This window comes from Electrophorus electricus, chromosome 26, assembly GCF_041902795.1.
Source record: "Electrophorus electricus isolate QZ-2024a chromosome 26, ASM4190279v1, whole genome shotgun sequence".
NCBI classification, from domain to species: domain Eukaryota; kingdom Metazoa; phylum Chordata; class Actinopteri; order Gymnotiformes; family Gymnotidae; genus Electrophorus; species Electrophorus electricus.
The window spans coordinates 10,372,049-10,396,428 of NC_137522.1; the positions used below are offsets into that span (position 1 = coordinate 10,372,049).

Genomic DNA, 24,380 nt, shown 5'->3' on the forward strand with positions numbered 1-24,380 from the left:
GTTAGCCTGTGTGCTACATAGTCCGTTTCGTGTCAGTAAGTCACTTTGTCACACTCGGCTCGTTCCTGCGTACTGCCGAGCCTCCGACGTTACAAGTTGAGTCATGTAATTAGCCGATGCCTCATAAGTCATGGCGCATTTGTATAATAGAAATCATAGGATGTCAAAAATGATTAATGTCAGACTAGCCCAAAAATATTCAAATCCAAAGTATTTTGCGTAGCAATAGTGACTTTAATAAGTTTTCAATTGTCATAGTAAATCATCCAGTTTTTCCACCATCATTTAAGTTTGCAGAAACAAAAAATGAAGTGCACAGCAAAAGACACCTTTTATTAAATTCAATGGTTTAGCATCTGTTTTTATAACATCTCCAAGCTGGCAATGAGCCACCAAATTATGCAACAAACAAAGTACATAATGTAAAGGCATGTACAAATACATCTAAAATACATTTCTGAAAGGACAGATAAAATATAAAACCATTGGTTAAAAATATGTACAAGATCAATTTAATGATGAAAAGAAAAAAAAAAAAAAAAATCACAATCACACACTTTCAAGGTATGAGAGCCAGAGCATGGACCAGCATCTGGATGGCTCCAAGAGGGTCTACGATATCTTTCCGCTTCGCTTTCTGAAGAACCCAGTCTGGTACAAATCTGTTAAGAACAATCAAAAACAAAGAAATAAATGAGACAAAAAAATAAAAAATAAAATTCATGAAATGAAAAGTAAGTTAAGTGATCTCTAGTCTTACTATCCAAAATTATAGAGCATACAGCGTTACAAAGCCAGTGACAGAGTTTGGCTAGCTAGCTTGTAGTGGCTAGAATAAACTAGGGAGCGCTGCAAGCTTGGAAGCAATCTCAGCATTGGTTAACACATACAGTTAAGTACACATGCATAGTCTACAATCAAGTAAAGACTTCTCATACATACCTTGCCACCGACTTGGATTTCTGAGGAGTGGCTTGCGGAAGGAAGCTTCCATTCAGTGAGACATTCATCTTCTGTTTGACTTTGGTTCTCTGGGCATCCATTTTGTACTTTCGCATTGTAAGGCGGTAAATGCTGCATATGCGGTCTGAGGCCCTGGGAAGTGTTCTTACCCCCTAGTGGGGGCAAAACACCAAATTAAGTACACACACCCGCATCAAGGCTTGAATTACTCCGTGTACTAACGACATCCTGGAAATACCCACCATTGCACGTCCTTCATCCTGTACCAAAATCACCAAAAGGAAACATGCTTTGGTAAAGATGCTGCCTCCTTTGTCAGCCACCTTGTCCCCAGCTTTCTCTCTGTAGATCTGGAGCAGGTCCAAGAGTGTGTCCACAGAGTCCTCCACCTCATAAACCGTATCTATGGTTTTGTTGTACTACAGCAAACCAGTCAGACAAGAGACTTGAGAAACAGAACTCTTCTGACCACACAAAATACAAATGATTAATTTACAAATGCAATCAATGATCTATGCATCAAACTGTACAGCAACATTAAGCATAGCATGCAAGGACAAAGCAGAAAACAGTAGATATGACCACGTACCTTTGATAAATTGAGAAGAACTTGGATTGCCAAGGTGATTATCTCCATGGAAGGAACACTCCGGTTGCAGCTCCTTATCAGGGTAAAGACGGTGCGTGTTGCTCCACTGTTCACAAGATGCTCACAACACTCTGGTGAAAGTCTGGTTGCAGTCTCTTTAATTACAATCACAACAAAGATGTTTGATGCTCTCACCTTGAAATGACAGTCATGTTTGTGTATTCTGCCCATGATTCTCTTACCCAAGTTCTTTAAGGCCATTAGAATGTGGGCATAATTGTGATATTCTAGAAGGTAACTCAGAGCAGTTTTGGTCTTATGACACAGCTTGTCTTCTTCTTTGGCTTCCCTGTTGACTTTCCTGAGGCGGTGTCTGATGGAAATGACTTTGGAGGTATCATGGAATTTTCTTGAACTATGACCTCTCCAAAGGGCCTAGAGATATCATAAAAGTCATTGTTGCATGATATTACAGCTTCTTACAACAGCATATTGTTAGATTCTGCGTTTTCCCCTGTTCTACTGAAATTCAAAACAGGACATCTCACTGTAATTTCACCATTTGGCAGGAGACACAGCTTTGTTTTTAATTGCTCACCATCAACCCCCATTTCTCATCTGTCCATACCTATGTCTTCTTCATTAACCCATGTTGCCAATGTTTGCTGTGATGTTTCCAAGGTAATTGGCAAGCATCTACAATCTAGCTATGTAATTTAAGGCAACCAGACACAAAATCACCCAAAAAATCTGCAAAAGAAAAGCAAAAACACATTCAAGAAATTTCTTTCCTTACCTGCGCCTTTATAATTCCTTGTTGCAGCTTTTCTTTCCTGCATCTCAGAAGGAATCTTCTGGCCATGTGCTGGATAACAGTGGCAGCTCGACTGCGGTGGTGAAACCAAGCCTTTACCACTCTCTGTACCTTGATGATGCTCTCTCTTTGCTCAAGGTATCGCTTTCTTTGAAGCTTCGCCCTGATCCAACGCTGGATCAACACAAAACCCAGAGAGGTGGGCATTTGGGATGTTATAGCAGCATGTCAGGTCTTTATGTTTGGCTTGTTAGTTGTAAATAAATACAATATCCATAAAATAGCTTATAAATGTGATATAAATTGGTTGTATCAGATTTGAGTCAGGTTGTCCAGTCTCCAAAGGCAGCCTCCTGCTCACTCATGTTTGGGTACACTTGCATGCTTAAATTGAATATTAGTATACTTTTTCTTCAGAAGGCACATCCATGGCTAAGCTACCATCACCCTGTACTAAACCATCCAAGAAAAGGTAAAGATTACCTAGTTAGCAGGTGTATAGTCATTATTAAAGAAAGATTTTTGAACACTGCTGTTTGAGTCTATATTGCTGTTAGGACAGGACATTGGTGCACTTGGACATGCTCATTTCATCACAGTTGAACACTGCCAAAGCCTTAGCATTAGAATCGCCCGAGTATGGAAAGAGTTCTGTACCTGGATGTACAGGATGGAGGAGATTTGCCTCTGGGCTGCTGTCAGTGCCCAGTGAGCTCGCAGGGCCCTCTGGATCCTCACCGCACACAGATGATGATACGCAGCAGCACAGAAACGCCGGAGCCCCACAACGCGTGCAGCTTCCTTTGCCTGGAGACGGAGGTGACGAGGTGATGCAAAGGGAAAACCAAGAGCATCTAACATTCTGGTACGCAATAGATAGAGATGAAAGTGCATTTTTAGCCACTGAAACTCATGCTGTCCAGTTGCACTCGTGATTGCATTGAATGAGTGCGATAAAAATATTAAGGCAGTACAAAAACGGTGGATATCAGTCTGTTACATAAATAAACAAAAAGTTCAATTGAAGGCAGGCTCAAAGGCTGCTGGGGTCATTAGTGTTGCAGAAGATGACACCATGGTTTTGACTTCAGTCATGTTTAATCATATTTACATGACTAACATTTTGAATCGTCACCACCCTCTTTTCAGATGCATGTTCTCCCTAGGATGTTGGTCAAAAATGGGCTGCAGTGGCAATATCAGGCACGGCCTGGCAATAGCCAACAGGTGCGCTGCCCATCATCAATGCCACACTGTTAGAGTAAAAGGAGCAACTACAAAAACAGGTAGAAATGTTTCACATTTACACCTTTAATCTGGCCAGAGATGTCTTAGAAACAGCATAAATCATTTATTAAATTGTTCTAGAAATGACATACAATGTTGACCAGCTTCCCAACAGTGATTTCACACCAAAGGTTCCCCTCCCCAATGTATGAAATGGTCATAGGTACTGAAAGTCGACTGCGGAGTACTTACTTGTTGCCTTGCGAGCCAGCCACGGCAGAAGGCCTGCAGAGTGACGGCGGCAGAAACCTGCCTCCTCCGACGCTCCTGCTCCGCTCTGGCCAGCAGGAACACTCGGAAGTGGCGCTGGAGCACCAGGGCCGAGGCTTTCCGCTGCGTAAACTCCCGCCTGCGGACGTACCTTCGGAAAGCCGTCTGGATCACCATAGCTGCTCTGCGCTTCTACCAGAGAAGACGTACAAAGTAGAACCCATGATATGGTCATTGGCATTATGGTTAGGAGAATATGCGCTGTATTGTTTGGGATATTTCTTTATTTGGACTCCTTTCTAATTTCCACATCTAAATTTACATACAGTCTACATATGGTTGCAGTTATTAAAATACACTTAAAAAAATGACTGGTATGGAAAGCTCAAGCTGAGTCCATGCCAACCCCTGTAAAAATGAATGCTGGGGGGGGGAACAAACAAACAAACACCTACCTGTTTAACTATCTGGCTATACATATTATTAAATGCCCCCTACCCTGGCTAGTCTGAGATGAATTGTCAGAGCAAACCTTGAATTTATTCCAATCCAAAACATGTATATGAAAGAGAAACTCAATCCAACACTCTTCCTCAGTTATGCTCTACAAATGCACACTGGAATTAATAGCAATTTTAAAAAATGAATGTGCAAAACATTAAAGGAGAAATAGGATAAGTGGTAACCCTAAACTGCGGGAAGAGAGAGTTAAAAGTGATTTATTAATTTGCTACTTTGGAGATGCCTCTATACACCAGAAAAGGGAAGAAAAGCCCAGTACAAAAGGCATGAAATGACGAGACAAGCATTACCTTTTGAATGGAGCTTCTCACTCTAGCAGCTCTCCACAAGGCTTGTATAAGGACAGCTGACTTTCTGACCCTCATGAAGTCAGCTCGCTGTCTCCTTGCAAGCAGAGTTTCCTTCCATCTTTGTTGAATGACCCTAACACTGTGTTGGACATCTTGAAACCTAGGGGAGGATGGATGGGGACATTTCACAATGCATGCATGCACACAAACATATTTGGCCCAACAACAATATTATTATTATTAATAAATCAGTCATATACAGCCAGACAGAAGTTATACCACACATTACCTTGCTCTCTGAACCCTTGTTTGAAGACACCGATGGATAGTTGCAATAGCAGCTCTCTTAGAGATGTATGCACGTCTAGCTTGATGTCCTCTGAACCAGGCTTGGATTGTTAGTGCAGCTTGGTTCTGCGCTTCATGTTTTCTTGACTGGTAGGCACGGAACTCAGACTGGAACATCAAATTCATATAAAAATGTGACACACACTATCCACACTCCCACATCTGCACAAAAGGAGCATTTCAAAAGGTTTAGCCTCAACAATTCTTACATTTTGAAGTTAAAGCATTATATTGTAACCTTTTTTGTTGGTTACCAGCAGCTGAGCTGTTGCAAGCTGGACCTTACTTGTATCAAAACTGCAGAGCTTCTCAGTTTGAGGAAGTGTGTTCGCTCATTCTTGCCCTGCTGGTAGGCCCTGTAATGCTTCTGAATAGCAGATACGGATTTTTTAACACGCTGAAACTTGCGTCTCTCCCTCATTCCCCGGTAGTACACCTGTCAAAACATACAGGTATAGAAATCACCGGCATTACACTTGAGTACAAATAGAAAATATTTAATCAACAGCAGCAAAAGGACAAAAGAACCAGTTATGATAGACCAACCTGAATTGAGACTGCACTTGCTCTCATTTTTTGGAATCTTCTGTATTCAATGAAACCACGCACTCGAGCCTGAAGGATCTGGACACTCCTCAGTGTCCCAAGATATTGGTGTCTGTGCTCCAGTTTCGCCCTGTATGCCCTATAGAACGTCTGTAAAGTCACAGCAGCAGCACGATGGCACAGAAAGCTTCTCCTGGCTGCCCACATCCTGTAGTGAGCTTGCAACACCACGGCACACGCTCGCAGTTCCACGTACCGGCGGCGGTAGATGTGCATGCGCAGTGCAGACTGGACCTTGATGGCAGCGAGTCTTCTTTTTTCACGTTGCCTCACCAATGCGCCACGCAGAGCGCGCTGCAAAGTCAGGGTGGCTTTCCGGATCACTCGGTATTTATTCCTCTGCGTACGGACCAGCCTGCGTGACCTGTACCACCGCTGTATAACCAGTGCGGCCTTCTGCTTCTCGGCGAGTCGCACCCTACACCGACGCCCCCTGTGCGCTGACTGGATCGCCACCACCGCAGCCTTGGTCTTCAGGAAGCGGCGTCTTTGGAGAGCCGCCCTTAGATACGACTGGATCGTCCTCGCAGCTCTGAGCCGATTTGCAGCTTCCCTTCCCTTCCTGCCTCTAAAAGACTTCTGCAAACATACGGCTGCGTCCTTTAGCTGCCTGTAGCGCTGCCATTGTTGGCGCCCTAGCTTCCAAGCATGGAATCTCTCCTGGAGAATGCACGCTGCCCACCGCTGCCTTCGGAATGCACATCTGTGCTTGTGCATTCGTAGAGCAGCCTGAATGACGGTGGCAGCTTTGTGCATTGCTGTTATAGTCTGACGTACACAGTGCCCTCTGAAAGCTGCCTGAATGAGAATGGCACACCTTCTAAGCCTCACATATTCCTCACGGTCATTCTTAGCCTGAATACATGACCTGTAATATTTCTGTATGATAATGGCAGACAGCCTCATGGCCTGGTACTTGGTCTCCTCCCTGTGCCTTCTGAAAGCAGCCTGAATCAGAGTAGCTGCTTGCTGCTGAAGAACAACTTCTCTCCTGACCTTCTGACCTCTGTAGCAGGCTTGTAGGTGAACTGTAACACGGCGCAGCCTCAGGAAGTGCTCCCTCTGCTGGCGGGCCTCAAGTGTGGCACGGTATTTTTGCTGAATGGCAACAGCAGCATATTTCATGCACAAATACCGCATCTGGGCACAGTGGGCCCTGTAGGCACTCTGCAGAACAGTAGCAGCTTGGTGCTTTCGGTTCAAAGAGCTCCTGGTCTTCATACCGCGGAACGCCGCTTGTAAAACCACGGCAGACCGCTGCATCTCCTGTAAGGACAACTTGGTCTGCCTCATCAGCATGTTTGCTCTGTAATGCTGCTGAATAGTCCTGGCTGCCCACAGTATCCTCTGGTAGTATTGTACGTTGAAGTGCTTCCTGACGTGGGACTGAATGATTACTGCAGCCTCTTGCCTGACCCTCATCTGCTGCCGAACCCTCATCCCTCTGTAACCTGCCTGAATTGCGACCACGGCGCTGCGCTTAGTCATGTAAGCGATCCGCTCCCGCCTCGCGGCCAAAGCGGCCCGGCGTTTCTGTTGACAACGCTCCACTGCCGCTTTGATGGACAAAAAAAGTCTCCTTTCTCTGCAAGCCAGATAATTGCGCTGGATCACCGTAGCTGCAGAATGCAGCTTAGCGATTTCACACCTTGTCCGGCTCCCTCGAAAAACAGCCTGCAGGACCAGAGCACTATGGCGCAGCTTCAAGAAATGGTCCCTGGCTTCTTTCCTCTTCAGGTGGCAGCGGACCCATCTCTGAATGAGGACTGCAGCAAGTCTCAAGGCTCGGAAGGAAGTGTGCACTCTGTACATGCGGTACCTTGCCTGGATGACCGTGGCTGCTCTGTGCCCCTCTCGCATCTCCTGCCTCACCCTCATCCCTCTGCACGCCGCCTGCAAAGTGATGGCTGCTCTACGCATGGAGCTGTACATGTCCCGCTGCTGCTCTGCGTGCAGCTTGGCCCGGAACTTTCTCTGCACAACGACGGCCGCTTGTTTGAGGGCGCGATACTCCCTGCACTGCTTACGGGCTCTGTATGTCCTCTGGAGAGCCCGTGCAGCCCAATGCATCTCTGCAAGCCGTTTCCTGGCCCTCATGCCCCGATACACTGACTGGATAAACAGAGCCGCGGTTTTCAGTGCAACATACTGCTTTTCAGCGGCGTTCTTCATCACACTTGCCTGGAAATGCTGCTGGATGACAGATGCTGCCCATTTTTGCCTCTTGTACTTCAAGAGTTGAGAGTGTCCACGGAAATGTGCTTGAATCACCGTTGCCGCTAGGTGCATTTTTTGAAGCTTTCTGCGAACTTGCATCCCTCTGAATGCTGACTGGATAGTGACGGCGGCGGTTTTTGTTTGTATGTAAGACGCACGCGTATGCTTTTCCAGGACATGCGCTCTGTAGCGCCGCTGTATAACAACAGTGGCGCACCTGACAGCAAGATAGGAGACACGAACCCTATACACCCTGAAGTACGTTTGTATAACTGTAGCTGCACGATGTCTGGTTGTCTGGGCTCTTCGTGCTCTGGAGCCTCGATATATGGCCTGCAGCCCAATAGCTGCTTGTCTGAGCTGAAGGTAATGGTCTCTCTGCAGCTGTCTGAGAGCGCGTGCCCGGTAGATCTGTTGAAGGACAATAGCAGCACTCTTCTGGGCTAAAAATTTCTTGCGGCAGGTGAAAGCTCTCAAAGCGGACTGGATCAGAGTGGCTGCTTTGGCTCTTTTGAACATTTCTTGTCTTGCTCTCATGCCTCGATATGCACTCTGAATTGTGACTGCAGCTTTTCTCATTGCTAGGAATTCACACTGTAACATCCTTGCTGCCGTGAAAGCCCGGTATTGTTTTTGAATAACTAAAGTTGCGCATTTCAAAGCCATAAACTTTGTTTGTGCCGCATGTCTACGATAGTGTGACTGGATCACAGTGGCACTTTGATGGAGCTGCTCCATTCTCTTCCTCTGTGCCCTCCCTCTCCACAGGGCTTGGATTTGCACTGCAGCGCATTTAAGAGCTTGGAAATCTTCTCTTAATTTCCCTCCAACCACTTTAGCTCTGTATCGCCGCTGGATGAGGACTGTGGCTTTTTTCAAAGTCCAGAAACACAGCCGAGCAACGAAGGCTCTGTAGGAGGCCTGGATTAGGAGCACGGCATGCCGGCGCCTGCCCGCCTCCCTCCGCACCCTCCAACCTCGGAACGCCGCTTGGAGTGACACCACGGCAGATTTCATCTCCAGGTACCGCCTCTGCTCTGCATTCCGTAGCGAACACGCCCGATACCACGCCTGGATCACACCTGCTGCTTGCCTCATCTCCCGGATCCGTCTGCAGACCAGGAAGGCCCTGACTGCGCTCTGGATGACGATGGCAGCCCCGTGCTGTTGCTTAAGCACTTGAAAGCGCTGCCTCTGGTAGTTGCCTCTGAACCACGCCTGAATGCATACGGCCGACGACCTCACGGCCAGGTGGCGTCTTCGGCACAGCCTCATTCTGTACCATGTCTGGATTCTCACGGCAGCAGAATTTCTCCACGCCATTTTGCTCAAGTGCCATTTCCGAAAGGCCGTCTGGATCACAACACAGGCATGACTCTTGCTCAGAAAGGTTCGAGTTCTCCAACCCCTGTACATTTTCTGTACAAACAAACAAAAAAGCAGCAATTAAAAATAATTAAAAATCAATCAATTAATCATTCACAAAATAAGCCCATTTTATGGACAGAAGTACAAAATATAAATGTCTTAACCAAGACAAACCATGCCATTGTGAAGTATACCTACAGGCTCTAACACGAATTGCGATATTTAAAAAAAAAAAAAAAAAAAAAAAAAAAAAGGTACATTTATTTGTTATATAGACTACTTACACATCTTTTGTTTGCAAAAATAAGTCAAGAGACATACTTGGATCAAGATTGCTGCTGCATTTCGGACAACGTGCTCCTTTGCCTCCCTCATTCTGCTCAGCTCTCCTCGGGCAGAGTAACCTCTCCAGAAGGCCTGAATGACGGTGACAGCCTTCGTCTGTCTGGCTAGCCTCCTCTTCTGCAAGAAGCTCCGCACGCAAGCCTGAATTTTGTATGCAGCCAGGTTCCTTTGCTGTTCACAGAAAATCCATTAAGAATGAAGAGAAATTCAGCCACGGAGCAGAGTGGCAGGAAGGAGCGTGGCGATGCAAGCTACCTGGTGGAGCTGCGCGTCTTTCTGCAGCCTGTACCTCCTCCAGGCTCTCTGGATAACTCGGGCAGCTCGAGTCTCGTTCCGCAGATCCAGAAGTCGAGCGCAGAGAAAGGACAGGTAACATGTAACCACCTGAAAGAGAACACAAACCTCACATCAACCTCTGGGGGACCACCCATAACCACCCAGTTTTGCGCATGTTCCAATGATAAAAATCTTCCAACAACTGTAGAAAAAGATGTGAAAAAGATGGGGGGGGGGGGGGGAACATTAAAATATACAACTAAAATTGAAAAAAGCAGACCTTTTCATTAGGGATTGTGTTAGACATGTCCTCTGGAGTGATCATCGTAGGAACTCCTCCAAGGTAAGTCACAGCTGTGTTCACCAGCTGAAAATTACTCCTCTCATTCTCAAGAAGCACCTTGAAATCCACTGATAGTGACTCATTAGCTAAGAAAGAAAAAGGCAGTGCAATTTCCAACCATAATCTACTAAGATTTTAAAAACATACATATACTCAGTATACATGCCCTCCTAATACAGTCATAAATAATGGGGAGAAATGTTACCATTTTGATCCATTGCAAAGGAGCAGTCCGAGTCACTGGAGGAGTTGTTTAGTTCCATGTTGCCTCGATAGCCACACTCAATAGTCTGGGTGGTTTCCTGGTGAATGTCCTCAGCCGGCAGGTGGTTTGGATGGTAGTGATGAATCAGATAGCAAAGAATTCTGCCATCTGAGAAAGCAACTGTGAAATTTTCAGCCTAGAGAGGATTTAAAGACACAGACTCCATTAACCTCAATTCCAGCCATATAAACTGTAGTAAATCAATGAAAAATTATTGGTGCTTGAGGGGAAAAGAAGGGAGAAGATAATAAAAATAAATCACCCCCAAATAAGCACACACACAAAAACAAGCCACCTTTAAACTGTAGAATTCACAGACAGCGTTGACCCAGTCCAGGAGCAGGTGTATTTTCTCACTGGGATGTTGAAATGTTGGCCTTTCTTTTGTGCTTCTCACAGCACATTTGTCAGCCCTCAACAATGCCAACATCTGTTTTGCTCTCCGGGTTTTCCTGAGAAAGCCGATTTCCTCTTTGAGTTGTTCCACATCGAGCAGAATCTCAACCTAAATGATGAAGAATTACTGACGTTTGATTCAAATAAAATGAAAGAATCCATAAGCTCTGCCCACTTATTTAAAACCACTGCTTATTTAAATCACTGCCATGCAGAGTGCAGTCTGTTACTGGGGCAGTCAAATGGATGGTCACCCATGTCAACAGAATGCTCATGAGCAGGTGAACGTAAATGTTTACAATATAATTACAGTACGTACAGAGTAGAGTTCATCATGGTAGTTAATATCATCATCATCATCATCATCATCATAATTTGGTACTATTAATATTTTTTAAAATAGTAAAATTTTAAATTATTCACCAATAAATACATGCAATAACATGACTCGTGTCTCAGTGAGGCTTAGATGTGAAATCTTATAGCTGAATTATATTAGCAATATTGTATACTGTGACAATTCTAATCAATTTTTTTAAAGGACATTATCGTCCAAGTATAGAATGCAGTATATAAAGGCTGAATCCATTTAAATCTAATGGGTAATGACCAAATCAATTTTACACTGTTGTGAGTTCATAAACAATCAGAGCACACAAAGGATGTAAAGCAGAATAAGACAAAATACCTGAAAGGTAAAGATGATTTTCCACAGAAGATTAAGGGTCTTCTCTCTGTGTCCATCTACTATGTCTCTGGCATCGGTGACTGTCCCTAAAATCGTTCCAACATTTTATTGTTAGGAGTGCATGGTTCATCTAGAAACACTGATGCATGTACAGGGCACATGGATGATCTTGAGTGTTCTAGTACCGTGCTCATCAGACAGGGATACCCCTCTCTCTCGGAGCACGTGCAACGCGAGGTCAACATTGTGTACTTTCTGCAGACGGCTGACAGCTGGCATCCTCAGCTTGCTCGACAGGGACCAGTCCTGAGTGAAGAGCTCCATAATGCGTCTGGAACACATTCCCCCAACCGCCATCAACACGTATACAAAACCAAAGCACTCAATCTCATGTCACTTCCACTAAAGGTCAAGTTTCACATAGAATTATTAAGGCATGTTGTATGGTAATCTACCAAAGAACAACCTCGGACCAAATAAACATATAATGAACGAATAGAAGACAAAAACTGAAGCTCCTTTCAAACCTACACTAAGCGAATGCCACATCTCAGGTCAATGGCGAGGTTCTGCACGGCGAAGCTGAACTCAGCCAGAGCCGTCTGGCTGTGGGACACAGTGAGACCTAGAAGAGCAAGGTGGCGTGGGAGATTGCCCTCACCACTGAGAAAGTCCCGCGAGAACGCCAGCAGGATATCTTTACTCGTCTGAGGGACCACCATGAAACGATAGAAATCAAAATCAATTCCATGTCAAATTGTGATGGAAATGTATGAATGAGACAAAACTGCATTTCCCCAAGACTATTATAGGATAGGAGGGGTATTTATTTAGCACAAACACTATTTAGCACAATCACGAATGAGAAAGAGATACAATTCACAACAAATGTTATTTTCACATTTCTTATTTGGGTGCAAGTCTGTCAAAAAAGTGGAATAAGGGCAATAAATATGTGGCTATTGGAAGGTTAGTGACCGATAAATCACATATACCTTATTTTCAATGTCTCTTCTACCCCTGGCATAATATAGATTTAGCATTTATTTGTTGCATCATTATCAGGTAAATCAGAATAGCAACCCCACAAGGATTTTAGTGGAAATGCTCTAATGCACTCATACTAATTGTCGAATTAACAAATAATACAGTATGGCAGTTAAAGAACCTTAAATTCAGCATCCATGCAGAACAAACAGGGGTCATGTTCAATCAGCCTGGATTCTTTGGCCTTGTCCAGGAAGCAGACAAGTAAAATCAGCTTCTTCAATGTGAACTGGGACAGAGCCTCTTCATGCCCTGTAAAATGGGTATATAAATAACAAGTGAACGAAGCATCATTTGAACAGTGAATGAAAGCCTGGAAAAGCACCAAGAGACATTACCGTCTCTGTACAAGTGAGGAACTTTGGGGTGTCTGAACTCTGCCGCAATATCCGGATTCCAAAGCAGACGCCGCAGCACAAACATGGCCAGCCCCGTGATGTCACTGTTGCTCTCCAAGGGAATCAACTCCCCAAAGATAGTCTGGAACAGGGGTGTACAAGGAACAGTCAGACATGACATAACCACTTATTAGTTCTAGGTCCCCCCCAGAACTGAGCTGCATTTGTAAATGTACAAAATTAAAATACCTCCAGGCCAATTCTCAGCCAGAGTGGATTGTAAGATAAAAGCCAGTTTAAAACCTTCTGTCTTTCACCTATGGCGAAGGAAAGGGAAAAAAAAAAAAAAAAAAAAAAAAAAAAAAAAAAAAAATTCAGTTTATTCAGAAAACCATTTCACGCTTTTACAGATGATGCAGATGACCCTTTAAAATGTGAAGCATTACAAAATATTACAAACAGTTATGCGCCCACACTTCATTAAACGGACTCAATTGTGAAGAACTATAGTGTACCATATGTGACCGGGGTTTAACAACATTTTACTTGCAATTTCCATTAAGATTGGCGTTTATGTTGGTAGAGGCTACTGTACTTCAGTTAGCTTGTGGCTAATGCCCAGCAACCTAGAATAACCTGGATTTTTTTTATAACCTGACTGATTCATGCCAGACTGATGAGAACAATTGTTGGGAGGTGTTCATATCGCAAAAAAAAAGATTCATCATGAATACTTCTAAAAGTTAAAGTCTGTTATATTAAGTGATATTCACGTTAAGTCAGTTACAGATAAGAGCAACACATCTGACATTTAGGTTTAAATCCATTATTGTTTGGCATCTAAATATTTTTTTCCACCTTTTCTTTTAAAAGTTATTGATAATAGCTTCTGCCATTTAATGGCAAATGGCCAGCCTACATTTGTTGATATTAAAACTACAATTAAAACTACAGTAAAAAAAAAAATTCAGACAGAAGTTCAACCCAAAGTCATGCAGATTCTGGCACTCATAGTAAGGGGTGGCTTTTTTCTATATTCCTTACCTATATCCTTCCAGAGGTGACGATCCTTGCGTACAAGTAGTCTCTTGGCCTCCACCTCAATCTCCAGGCGCTGGATGGCCTTCACCATGCCCTCGGACGTGAACAGCTGGCAAGCCGCCCTGCGAAGATGGTTCAAGTGCCGTCGGGCCGTGTACGTTCTGAAGGACATCTCCTCTTTGGTTGGAGCTTTGGGTATGTTGAACTTGTCTCCCATGGTTAGGGATAAGGCATTCACTGCAACATAACAACTACTTGTGAAACGTAGCTTAATATGTCAAAAAATAGAATGGTGAAAAAGACTAACACAAATATTTAATACATTCTTATAATACATTCTTTCAAGAATAAAATCAGTATTCGAAAGAACAAGTGTTGAAAAGATGGCACACCTTTGGTGACTTCAGTAACTACTTTAAAGTCATCGGGAGTGAGAATGTAATTCATCCACCATGTGAACCCTCTTTCCTGTTTCTCAATCCAGCGCTCATCATAAAACATGTTCTTGGCAGCAAATGGCATTGGATGCCTCGGAATGGCTGTCACCACCACCAACAACAACAACGACAACAACAACAACAACAACGTGTGTAATAAATGTGAAGGTTGTTTGCAGGGAGACATTTTGAGGCCCTGAGTCTGCCACTAATGCATCAGATGGGGCTTTCAAGCCTCTCAGGAGTGAAATCCTCTATCTAGACTTATAGGAGAAGGTAATGAGCAAGTATTCAGAGGTTGAAAATCCAGCTCTACCAACACAGCAAACCCTAGGACACACCTCAGCACACATGAACAAGTGAGCATGCTAAGGTCATTAAGCAAATTAAAGGAAAGGAAATTAGCCAAACACACCTGTCTGCATTGGCTTAATAAAGGCAAGTCTGGACTGGGCCACAGCAATCACCTTTGCTGTCTTCACTTTTGAGGTGCCAGAAGAATGTCCTCCTGTACAAGCAAGACACACATGACAATTATCTGTCCAGAACTCCAATAAAACTGTAAAAAAATCATCTGGTTATCAATGAAGACCAATAAGGAAGAAAGTAAAAAATGTTACCCTGTGGGGTGGATTTTGGGTAAGACTTTTTTGGTGGTGCTTTCGAGAACTTGTTTAAGCTTGGTTGAACTACAAACAAAGCACAAAGAGAGTTTTGTTTAATATAAAACTCTCATCATTTCTGATTAAAGCTGCCATGGTAAGGCCTCAGGTGAAAGGCAGTATCCTAGATCAATCCCAAACCCTAGGACCTTAAAAATGATCAATTTAAAGTGAGGCAACTTAAAAACTAAAAGGTTAGTAAGCTACTTTAACTTTACTTGTGCACTGTATAAAATACCCCTTTTGTGAAACAAGGCCTTACGCAACTAGCCATTAATCACTTACCAGCCATTTTGCCTCGTGTTTGTCCAGACCTTGCATTGAATCTCTTTTCTTGACATGGTTTCTTGGGTTCATGTGTCTCAGCACAGCTTTTGATCTGTAAGCCTTTCATTACATCATTTGAGCAGTCGCTCAAAAACTCATCACTTTTTCTCTTTTTGCTCTGATTCACTGCCCGACTATGTACAGGAAATGACTCCAGAAGCACACAAGATGGCAACATCTCAGAAGGTTGACTGTTAGGTGGTACCTCTTCAACTGTAGCATGTTCTCCGTCAGTAATAGTCATAGACTGAGGTGGCACAAAAAAGGCGGATGTAGAAGAGCCTTCTGGGAATGACGGACAGTGTGGCATCGGCCGCTGCGGTGAGAATTGGGTTGAAGTTTGGTTAAATTTGAAGTCAATGTCTGCGTCACAGTTAATGATAGGTAGGGGGGAGACTCCCTGGGATATGCTTGTGTTTGGGTCTGCGCTGCTAGGAGCCAAAAGCGAACACGTTTTCTCCAAAAGCCTGCGTCTGGAGGTTCTCACTTTGCGTGGGCTTGGACTTTGCTCGACAGGCACCTCCGTTTTGCTTTTGGTAACTGTTGAAGGGTTAAAAAGCACCTTCTTGGGTTTAACACCTTCCTCATCCAATACATTACCTGCTCTATTGTAAGACTTGGTAACTGTGGAAGAGGAAAAAGCATTAATTGGCTTGTCATCTGATACTTTGTTTGATTTGACAAAGAAAGTTAGCCTTGGCTGACCAACATCGATCTGAGCAGAGGCCTCGGCAGCACACACAGCTACTCCAGATTCACAGTCTGCGCTTGACTTTTCACACTCCAGGGAATCAGAAAAGTTGAAGCTTGAGCATGCATGCAGAGGGCTTACAGCATGAGTTAGATCGGATTCAATAACAGCCAACGCATCCTTTATTGACAACACTGTCATTCCTGGCTCTTGACCTTCACCCTTGCTTGTTTTACCAATAACAGGAAGTGGACTTTGAAAGCAGGATGTTAAGGGTCTAGAACACCTCTCTGGGGTGCTAATTGGGGAGAGTGTCTTATTTAACACCCTGATTTCTTTAAAATCAGTTTTATATAGTGGTGCAGAAGATTTCTCTGTAGCATCAATAAATCTGTCAACGGGCACCAACAGAACAATTGGAGAATTCTTTTGAAGAGACATGTTTTCCAGGTCAGCCTGTACAGAGTTTGGCAGAGCTTGAGAGAGCTGAGGATAAGAAGATTGGCAGTTTTTGTGCTTGCTGCCACTAAGCCTATGAGAGGGCCGTTCCTGGTTTAATGGGGAGAGGGGATTTGATCCTCTGTTTCTTCTATATTGTGGCTGTCGAGACACATGAAATGTCTTGTTGGCTGCCTTTACTGGCATCACAAGTCCTTTTCCAACTTTTGTGGATGTGGTGTGGCCTCTCTTGGACTTAATTGAATCCCATAGAGTTTTCTATAAAGGCAAGAGAAGTTCAACAATTATTATGATTTAACCAGTAGGCCTGAACCTGCATAAATAATAGTAAATCATTTTGAGACCTCAACTCAAATGGTAATGTGACAACTAGCTGATGAGTTGAATGCATGCAAGAGCCGGCAAAAGACTAAACTGTAACGCTATGACCCTGTTCAGTCTTCCAATAAGAGAAAAAAAAGAAAAAAAGACGACGACATTTTCACCTTTTTCTTCTTTGGTGCCTCTGCTTTTCCAAGCAAAATAGCTTGATGTTTGACAATGCCATTTGCAACAAAGCTGAGGAGTTCTCGAAAACCTCCATCTTCTACAGGCGTCCAAGTTACAGTTACAATCACACTGTCGGCAGGCTGCAAGTAGGAAATACACATAAGCAGTGTCAAACAAAAAATACATGACTAGCTAATAAACTGTCCAGCAAGTGTCGGAAACTACCGTTACAATATTTAGCTCCAGTGTTTTAAGAAAATCGAGGGTAACGTATAACGACGCTAGCTAGCGTTGGCAACTTGTTGTTGGACACCATCAAGTAATGAAACATTTGACATGAAAAACCTCTACTGCATCAGTCACTAACCTGTTCCAAACTAGAGGCAATATGAGCACAAGAACTATGCGTCAGGAGTATCATGAAATGGGTTTCTGTGGCTATTTTGATGTCAGTTATTAATGCTTCTTTAATATGGCTGTACACAGTTGAAAATCTTGTCCAAGCCCAGACTCTTAACGTTGTTTTTATTGTATTCAACGTAAGATAAGCTACAAACACGCTGGCTAGCTATGTTAGCTAACCTATCGAATTATCGAGTAAAATAGCTAACTAAAAAAGCTAGATCAGAGGAAACAAAAGTAAAACAGGGCTACGGTTAATTAAATGTATGTTTTGGACATGACTGGATAACCACGTTAGTGACTGCATACTCACTTGGATGGTGAAAGATGTCTGGTTAACAGAGAAGCCTTTGGAGGATGGTATTTTATCCACAATTACTGTCGTTGTTGCGTCCTCGGTTGAGTTTTCAATCCGTAAAGGTAAAGATTTTGACGAACCTAACTTTATCGTCCCAAAACACACAAAAGGAGACCTTGAAAACTCAATCAAACTGAGAACTGGAACGTCGTTTTCTTTGTTCGTTTTATCATCGGTTGTACGAGATGGGGGATTAAGTGGTGGACTGAAATCCAAAAAACCCGGTCTCGCTAAAGTCTGTGCCATTTTTTAGTTTATTCTTTCAAAGTGATTATCGTAATACACAGTCCAAAAGAAACACGGATAGTAAAGCTAACATAGCTGTCTGGCTGCTCTGTTAAAATCCTCTTTTCGCGTGCAATCTACATTTGACAACTGTAAAACCGCCGCTATATTTTGAATTTGAGAACCAAATGGTTAGCCAATTATATTACAGGACGTCATTTAAAAGTCCAATCACTGAGAGGAAAACAAAATATAGCCTATCAGAGTTTAAGACAAGTTTAAATGTTTAAAGCCACGCCCATAATGTAGAAAGTTTCGCCTCATTCAGATGTTTCACTTGCATTATGGTCCCATCTGCATTTTTTAACCGTTTGCTTGCATACACTACCCAGACTCAGTTTTAACACGGGAGTTTATTGTTATTATTGTTGATGGCGTTTATTTATAGGTATGGGTGCCAAATATAATATTATTTAATATAAAGTATACAAATTGATAATTTCTTGTAAAATCACGGTTCATCCAAAAATGATACAGCTGAAAACAAATATCTTTGATTGGTATCTAAATGTCAGATTTGTTGCTCTTCCCGCATATTATCAGTCAGTGTAAGCAGAGAAATACATTATGCAGCTTGTGTTGTTTAAAAATGCCATACTTGAAAATTTTGGTGATGGTTGAAATTACACACACACACACACACAAACAAACAAACAAACACACTTATATGTGCACCTTGCATTGTTTATTGTTTATGCCATAATTGCAAATTTTGGTGTTGGCTGAAAACACACAGACAAACAGACACACACACACACACACAATTAGTTTGTATAGCACTTGTAAACAACACAAGCTGCATAAATGTGTGTGTGTCTGTTTGTCTGAAACAGTCTTTATTTACCCAGATTTCTATGTAGGCATTGATGGGGATTGTATTGTGATGTTCTTGAGTGCTTACTCCTCCTAGGAAAGGGTGTGTCTAAAAAATCTGAACTCCTTCATTTGGAGGAGGTTCATATACATTTGGCTATATAGCACATGTACTCTGACCCATAATTCACACAACTGCGGCCACAATCGCGTAACTGAGTTTTAAAAACTCTGCTCCAGGTGAGGGTTGAACTCACAACCTCGGCATGGCTTCAGTCGTACTGTCGTATAAGTACCATGCGCTGACCGATTGCGCTACTGGAGCACAAGCCCATGCTGTCAGCCCAATGTTCTAATATGCCTAACTAGATAGCTAGCTAATGTTGGTGGCATTAAAATGCAAGCTCCAACTCTGAATCTCATGACAGATTAACTGTTCTTGCTCTCGGTGTACCTCTCACTGGGTTTCAGGGAGAAATATCTGGGTTCGGCTTTCTTGAGTATATCCTAAGCAGGATAAAAACTTGTGTGCAGTATTCATCACTGATTTTGCTGTAGGTCAGACTCCATACTGAACCAAAGGCACTCTACTAGCTGACTGCCTCTCCTCCTCCAGATGCAGGCGTACTCTTCTCTTCTCCTGCTCAACCTGCAGCACTGAGACCACTTTTCCTTGGCTTCCATCCTGTCTGAAGAGAAAGTGTGTTGAAACTTGACAAGACTTCTACTTTTTTCAAGGTTGACCGTTATGTTTTAATTTAAGAAACTGAGTCTGGATTGTATTTGGAGCGCATTATGATATATAGGTTTTGACAATATGGACAGCTTAAAGAAGCATGAATAACTGACATCAAAATATCCACGGAAAGCCATTTCATGAAGCTTCTGATGCATAGTTCTTGCGCTCATATTGCTTCCAGTTTGGAACAGTTTAGTGAGTGATGCCGCAGAGGTTTTTTATGTTAAATGCTTCACTACTCCATGGTGCTCAACAACAAACTCCTGAAACAGTCTTTATTTACCCAGATTGTATTGTGATGTTCTCGAGTGCTTACTCCTCCTAGGAAAGGGTGTGTCTAAAAAATCTGAACTCCTTCATTTGGAGGAGGTTCATATACATTTGGCTATATAGCACATGTACTCTGACCCATAATTCACACAACTGCGGCCACAATTGCGTAACTGAGTTTTAAAAACTCTGCTCCAGTTGAGGGTTGAACTCATAACCTCAGCACGGCTTCAGTCGCACTGTCGTATAAGTACCGCGCGCTGACCGATGGCGCCACTGGAGCACAAGCCCATGCTGTTAGCCCAATGTTCCAATATGCCTAACTAGATAGCTAGCTAATGTTGGTGGCATTAAAATGCAAGCTCCAACTCTGAATCTCATGACAGATTATCTGTTCTTGCTCTCGGTGTACCTCTCACTGGGTTTCAGGGAGAAATATCTGGGTTCGCCTTTCTTGAGTATATCCTAAGCAGGATAAAAACTTGTGTGCAGTATTCATCACTGATTTTGCTGTAGGTTAGACTCCATACTGAACCAAAGGCACTCTACTAGCTGACTGCCTCTCCTCCTCCAGATGCAGGCGTACTCTTCTCTTCTCCTGCTCAACCTGCAGCACTGATCACTTTTCCTTGGCTTCCATCCTGTCTGAAGAGAAAGTGTGTTGAAACTTGACAAGACTTTTACTTTTTTCAAGGTTGACCGTTATGTTTTAATCTAAGAAACTGAGTCTGGATTGTATTTGGAGCGCATTATGATATATAGGTTTTGACAATATGGACAGCTTAAAGAAGCATGAATAACTGACATCAAAATATCCACGGAAAGCCATTTCATGAAGCTTCTGATGCATAGTTCTTGCGCTCATATTGCTTCCAGTTTGGAACAGTTTAGTGAGTGATGCCGCAGAGGTTTTTTATGTTAAATGCTTCACTACTCCATGGTGCTCAACAACAAACTCCTGAAACAGTCTTTATTTACCCAGATTGTATTGTGATGTTCTTGAGTGCTTACTCCTCCTAGGAAAGGGTGTGTCTAAAAAATCTGAACTCCTTCATTTGGAGGAGGTTCATATACATTTGGCTATATAGCACATGTACTCTGACCCATAATTCACACAACTGCGGCCACAATCGCGTAACTGAGTTTTAAAAACTCTGCTCCAGTTGAGGGTTGAACTCATAACCTCAGCACGGCTTCAGTCGCACTGTCGTATAAGTACCGCGCGCTGACCGATGGCGCCACTGGAGCACAAGCCCATGCTGTTAGCCCAATGTTCCAATATGCCTAACTAGATAGCTAGCTAATGTTGGTGGCATTAAAATGCAAGCTCCAACTCTGAATCTCATGACAGATTATCTGTTCTTGCTCTCGGTGTACCTCTCACTGGGTTTCAGGGAGAAATATCTGGGTTCGCCTTTCTTGAGTATATCCTAAGCAGGATAAAAACTTGTGTGCAGTATTCATCACTGATTTTGCTGTAGGTTAGACTCCATACTGAACCAAAGGCACTCTACTAGCTGACTGCCTCTCCTCCTCCAGATGCAGGCGTACTCTTCTCTTCTCCTGCTCAACCTGCAGCACTGATCACTTTTCCTTGGCTTCCATCCTGTCTGAAGAGAAAGTGTGTTGAAACTTGACAAGACTTTTACTTTTTTCAAGGTTGACCGTTATGTTTTAATCTAAGAAACTGAGTCTGGATTGTATTTGGAGCGCATTATGATATATAGGTTTTGACAATATGGACAGCTTAAAGAAGCATGAATAACTGACATCAAAATATCCACGGAAAGCCATTTCATGAAGCTTCTGATGCATAGTTCTTGCGCTCATATTGCTTCCAGTTTGGAACAGTTTAGTGAGTGATGCCGCAGAGGTTTTTTATGTTAAATGCTTCACTACTCCATGGTGCTCAACAACAAACTCCTGAAACAGTCTTTATTTACCCAGATTGTATTGTGATGTTCTTGAGTGCTTACTCCTCCTAGGAAAGGGTGTGTCTAAAAAATCTGAACTCCTTCATTTGGAGGAGGTTCATATACATTTGGCTATATAGCACATGTACTCTGACCCATAATTCACACAACTGCGGCCACAATCGCGTAACTGAGTTTTAAAAACTCTGCTCCAGGTGAGGGTTGAACTCACAACCTCGGCATGGCTTCAGTCGTACTGTCGTATAAGTACCGTGCGCTGACCGATTGCGCCACTGGAGCACAAGCCCATGCTGTCAGCCCAATGTTCTAATATGCCTAACTAGATAGCTAGCTAATGTTGGTGGCATTAAAATGCAAGCTCCAACTCTGAATCTCATGACAGATTAACTGTTCTTGCTCTCGGTGTACCTCTCACTGGGTTTCAGGGAGAAATATCTGGGTTCGGCTTTCTTGAGTATATCCTAAGCAGGATAAAAACTTGTGTGCAGTATTCATCACTGATTTTGCTGTAGGTCAGACTCCATACTGAACCAAAGGCACTCTACTAGCTGACTGCCTCTCCTCCTCCAGATGCAGGCGTACTCTTCTCTTCTCCTGCTCAACCTGCAGCACTGAGACCACTTTTCCTTGGCTTCCATCCTGTCTGAAGAGAAAGTGTGTTGAAACTTGACAAGACTTCTACTTTTTTCAAGGTTGACCGTTATGTTTTAATTTAAGAAACTGAGTCTGGATTGTATTTGGAGCGCATTATGATATATAGGTTTTGACAATATGGACAGCTTAAAGAAGCATGAATAACTGACATCAAAATATCCACGGAAAGCCATTTCATGAAGCTTCTGATGCATAGTTCTTGCGCTCATATTGCTTCCAGTTTGGAACAGTTTAGTGAGTGATGCCGCAGAGGTTTTTTATGTTAATTGCTTCACTACTCCATGGTGCTCAACAACAAACTCCTGAAACAGTCTTTATTTACCCAGATTGTATTGTGATGTTCTTGAGTGCTTACTCCTCCTAGGAAAGGGTGTGTCTAAAAAATCTGAAGTCATTCATAATTCACACAACTGCGGCCACAATCACGTAACTGAGTTTTAAAAGCTCTGCTCCAGGTGAGGGTTGAACTCACAACCTCGGCATGGCTTCAGTCGCACTGTCGTATAAGTACCGTGCGCTGACCGATTGGGCCACTGGAGCACAAGCCCATACTGTTAGCCCAATGTTCTAATATGCCATAATTTGGAGGGTGTTCATATAGTGTTGCCCATGTAGCATATGTTCTCTGTTCCATAACTCTAAGAATTCACAGAATTGCGGCCAGAATCACATAACCGAGTTTCAAAAGCTGTGCTACATGTGAGATTTGAACTCAAAACTTCTGCATGGCTTCACTCGTATTGCTGTATAAGGGATATAAGTTGACCAATTGCACCACTGGACCACAACGTGCTTAACTAGATAGCTAGCTAATGCAGTTGACATTACAATGCAAGCTCCAGCTCTGCAGTTCATGAGCGATTAATTATTCTTGCTCTTTGTGTACATGTAATGTAACTGAGCCTTAAAACCTCTGCTCCATGTGAGGTTCAAACTCACAACCTCGGCATCGCTTCATTTGTACTGCTGTATACGTACCACATGCTGACATACACTGGCGAATTCCATTTGATAAGATTCAACACTGGTCATCTAATCAAGTTTTGTTCTGATGCTTTAGCTAACCTGAACATATAGTTCTCTATATTTTGTGTTACTCTAATTTTCCAAAACTAAAATTATTATTTTAAAATTAGTTAGTTACTTTTCTGTCAGATGTTTCCAACTTATTTAATAAATTTTTAGGCTGCAGATTACACTACTGATCATTGTTCATTTCAACTCAATTTTCATGTAGAGTATTTTCATGTAAAGTAGAGTATAGAGTATAGTTTGTTTTTTTTATCACATGAAATGCATTTACATACACTCTGAGTGGTTATCATGTGTGTTGGCTACGAATTTGAGGCCAAGCTTGAGGATACCTGCACATTTTAAGAAAATTGCAAATTATTGACATTAATTGAAATACTAATATTTAACATAAAATGAGTATTACTTATTTTGTTATTTTTCATAGAATTACATGTAATTATTTTTAAAAACAAATATGAGCATACATTCCTTAACATGCCTGTAAACAGCTGTAAACAGCTGCATGGGGTCTTGGGTTCGAGTCCCGATTTGGGTGGAACCTTCTCCTGCACCGGCTACAGTCCCACGGGGGCTTTGGTGTCCGATAGAGTACGCTGTGCGCAAATTTGCTGCTTGCCATCGACATGTGAATGATTTAAGTGTAAAATGTCTGTAAAGCGTCCTTGAGTTTGAGTACAGAGGTAAAGAGAGATTCAAAATTGCTAAGTAGACCTACACAAAGTTTCCAGACAAACAGGAGGTTTCTTCATTAGCTGTGTAACCAAGGTGCTTCTGAATCTGCAGAGGGAGGAACAGGTTTATATTAGAAAAAGCAGATGTTTAAATCGTTCCTTCCATGGGGTCCTAAAGTTCTGAGGGTGTGCAGCAGTGTT

At 42.8% G+C, this 24,380-nt stretch overlaps 1 protein-coding gene and 3 non-coding genes across 5 annotated transcripts; all 4 read right to left on the reverse strand.

Moving 5' to 3' along the window:
• Positions 1 to 219: 219 nt before the first annotated feature.
• aspm (assembly factor for spindle microtubules) lies at positions 220 to 18,138 on the reverse strand. 2 transcript variants are annotated; one of them, XM_026996139.3, is made up of 30 exons: positions 17,734 to 18,138; positions 17,015 to 17,158; positions 15,338 to 16,787; positions 15,011 to 15,079; positions 14,806 to 14,898; positions 14,346 to 14,492; positions 13,957 to 14,190; positions 13,162 to 13,229; positions 12,913 to 13,054; positions 12,696 to 12,826; positions 12,059 to 12,234; positions 11,713 to 11,858; positions 11,528 to 11,613; positions 10,739 to 10,948; positions 10,384 to 10,579; positions 10,116 to 10,264; positions 9,815 to 9,943; positions 9,536 to 9,730; positions 5,570 to 9,265; positions 5,310 to 5,459; positions 4,965 to 5,131; positions 4,676 to 4,835; positions 3,846 to 4,055; positions 3,024 to 3,173; positions 2,349 to 2,540; positions 1,795 to 1,987; positions 1,553 to 1,707; positions 1,206 to 1,382; positions 943 to 1,115; positions 220 to 662 (listed from the first exon to the last, which is right to left on the reverse strand). In XM_026996139.3, exons 1-30 carry the CDS (start codon positions 18,022 to 18,024, stop codon positions 560 to 562), a joined length of 9,582 nt encoding a protein of 3,193 aa, XP_026851940.3. In that variant the 5' UTR covers positions 18,025 to 18,138; the 3' UTR covers positions 220 to 559. The 2 variants fall into 2 exon arrangements, with proteins under 2 accessions (XP_026851940.3, XP_081564645.1); XM_081708519.1 differs by lacking the exon at positions 15,011 to 15,079.
• Positions 18,139 to 19,108: 970 nt separating this feature from the next.
• On the reverse strand, positions 19,109 to 19,201 carry trnai-uau (transfer RNA isoleucine (anticodon UAU)). The gene is given in 2 exon segments: positions 19,109 to 19,144; positions 19,164 to 19,201. It is a non-coding gene; the product is annotated as a tRNA-Ile (tRNA).
• A 2,804-nt stretch (positions 19,202 to 22,005) lies between these two features.
• trnai-uau (transfer RNA isoleucine (anticodon UAU)) lies at positions 22,006 to 22,098 on the reverse strand. Its single transcript is given in 2 exon segments — positions 22,006 to 22,041; positions 22,061 to 22,098. It is a non-coding gene; the product is annotated as a tRNA-Ile (tRNA).
• Positions 22,099 to 22,920: 822 nt separating this feature from the next.
• On the reverse strand, positions 22,921 to 23,013 carry trnai-uau (transfer RNA isoleucine (anticodon UAU)). Its single transcript is given in 2 exon segments — positions 22,921 to 22,956; positions 22,976 to 23,013. It is a non-coding gene; the product is annotated as a tRNA-Ile (tRNA).
• Between the last annotated feature and the right edge of the window lie 1,367 nt (positions 23,014 to 24,380).

Coding starts and splice junctions, on each gene's coding strand:
- aspm (XM_026996139.3), bottom strand. CDS start 18,024: ATGGCACAGACTTTAGCGAGACCGGGTTTTTTGGATTTCAGTCCACCA. Junction 15,080..15,337: donor AACACGAGGCAAAATGGCTG/GTAAGTGATTAA, acceptor CTTTGTTTGTAG/TTCAACCAAGCTTAAACAAG. Junction 5,132..5,309: donor GCTCTGCAGTTTTGATACAA/GTAAGGTCCAGC, acceptor TTGATGTTCCAG/TCTGAGTTCCGTGCCTACCA.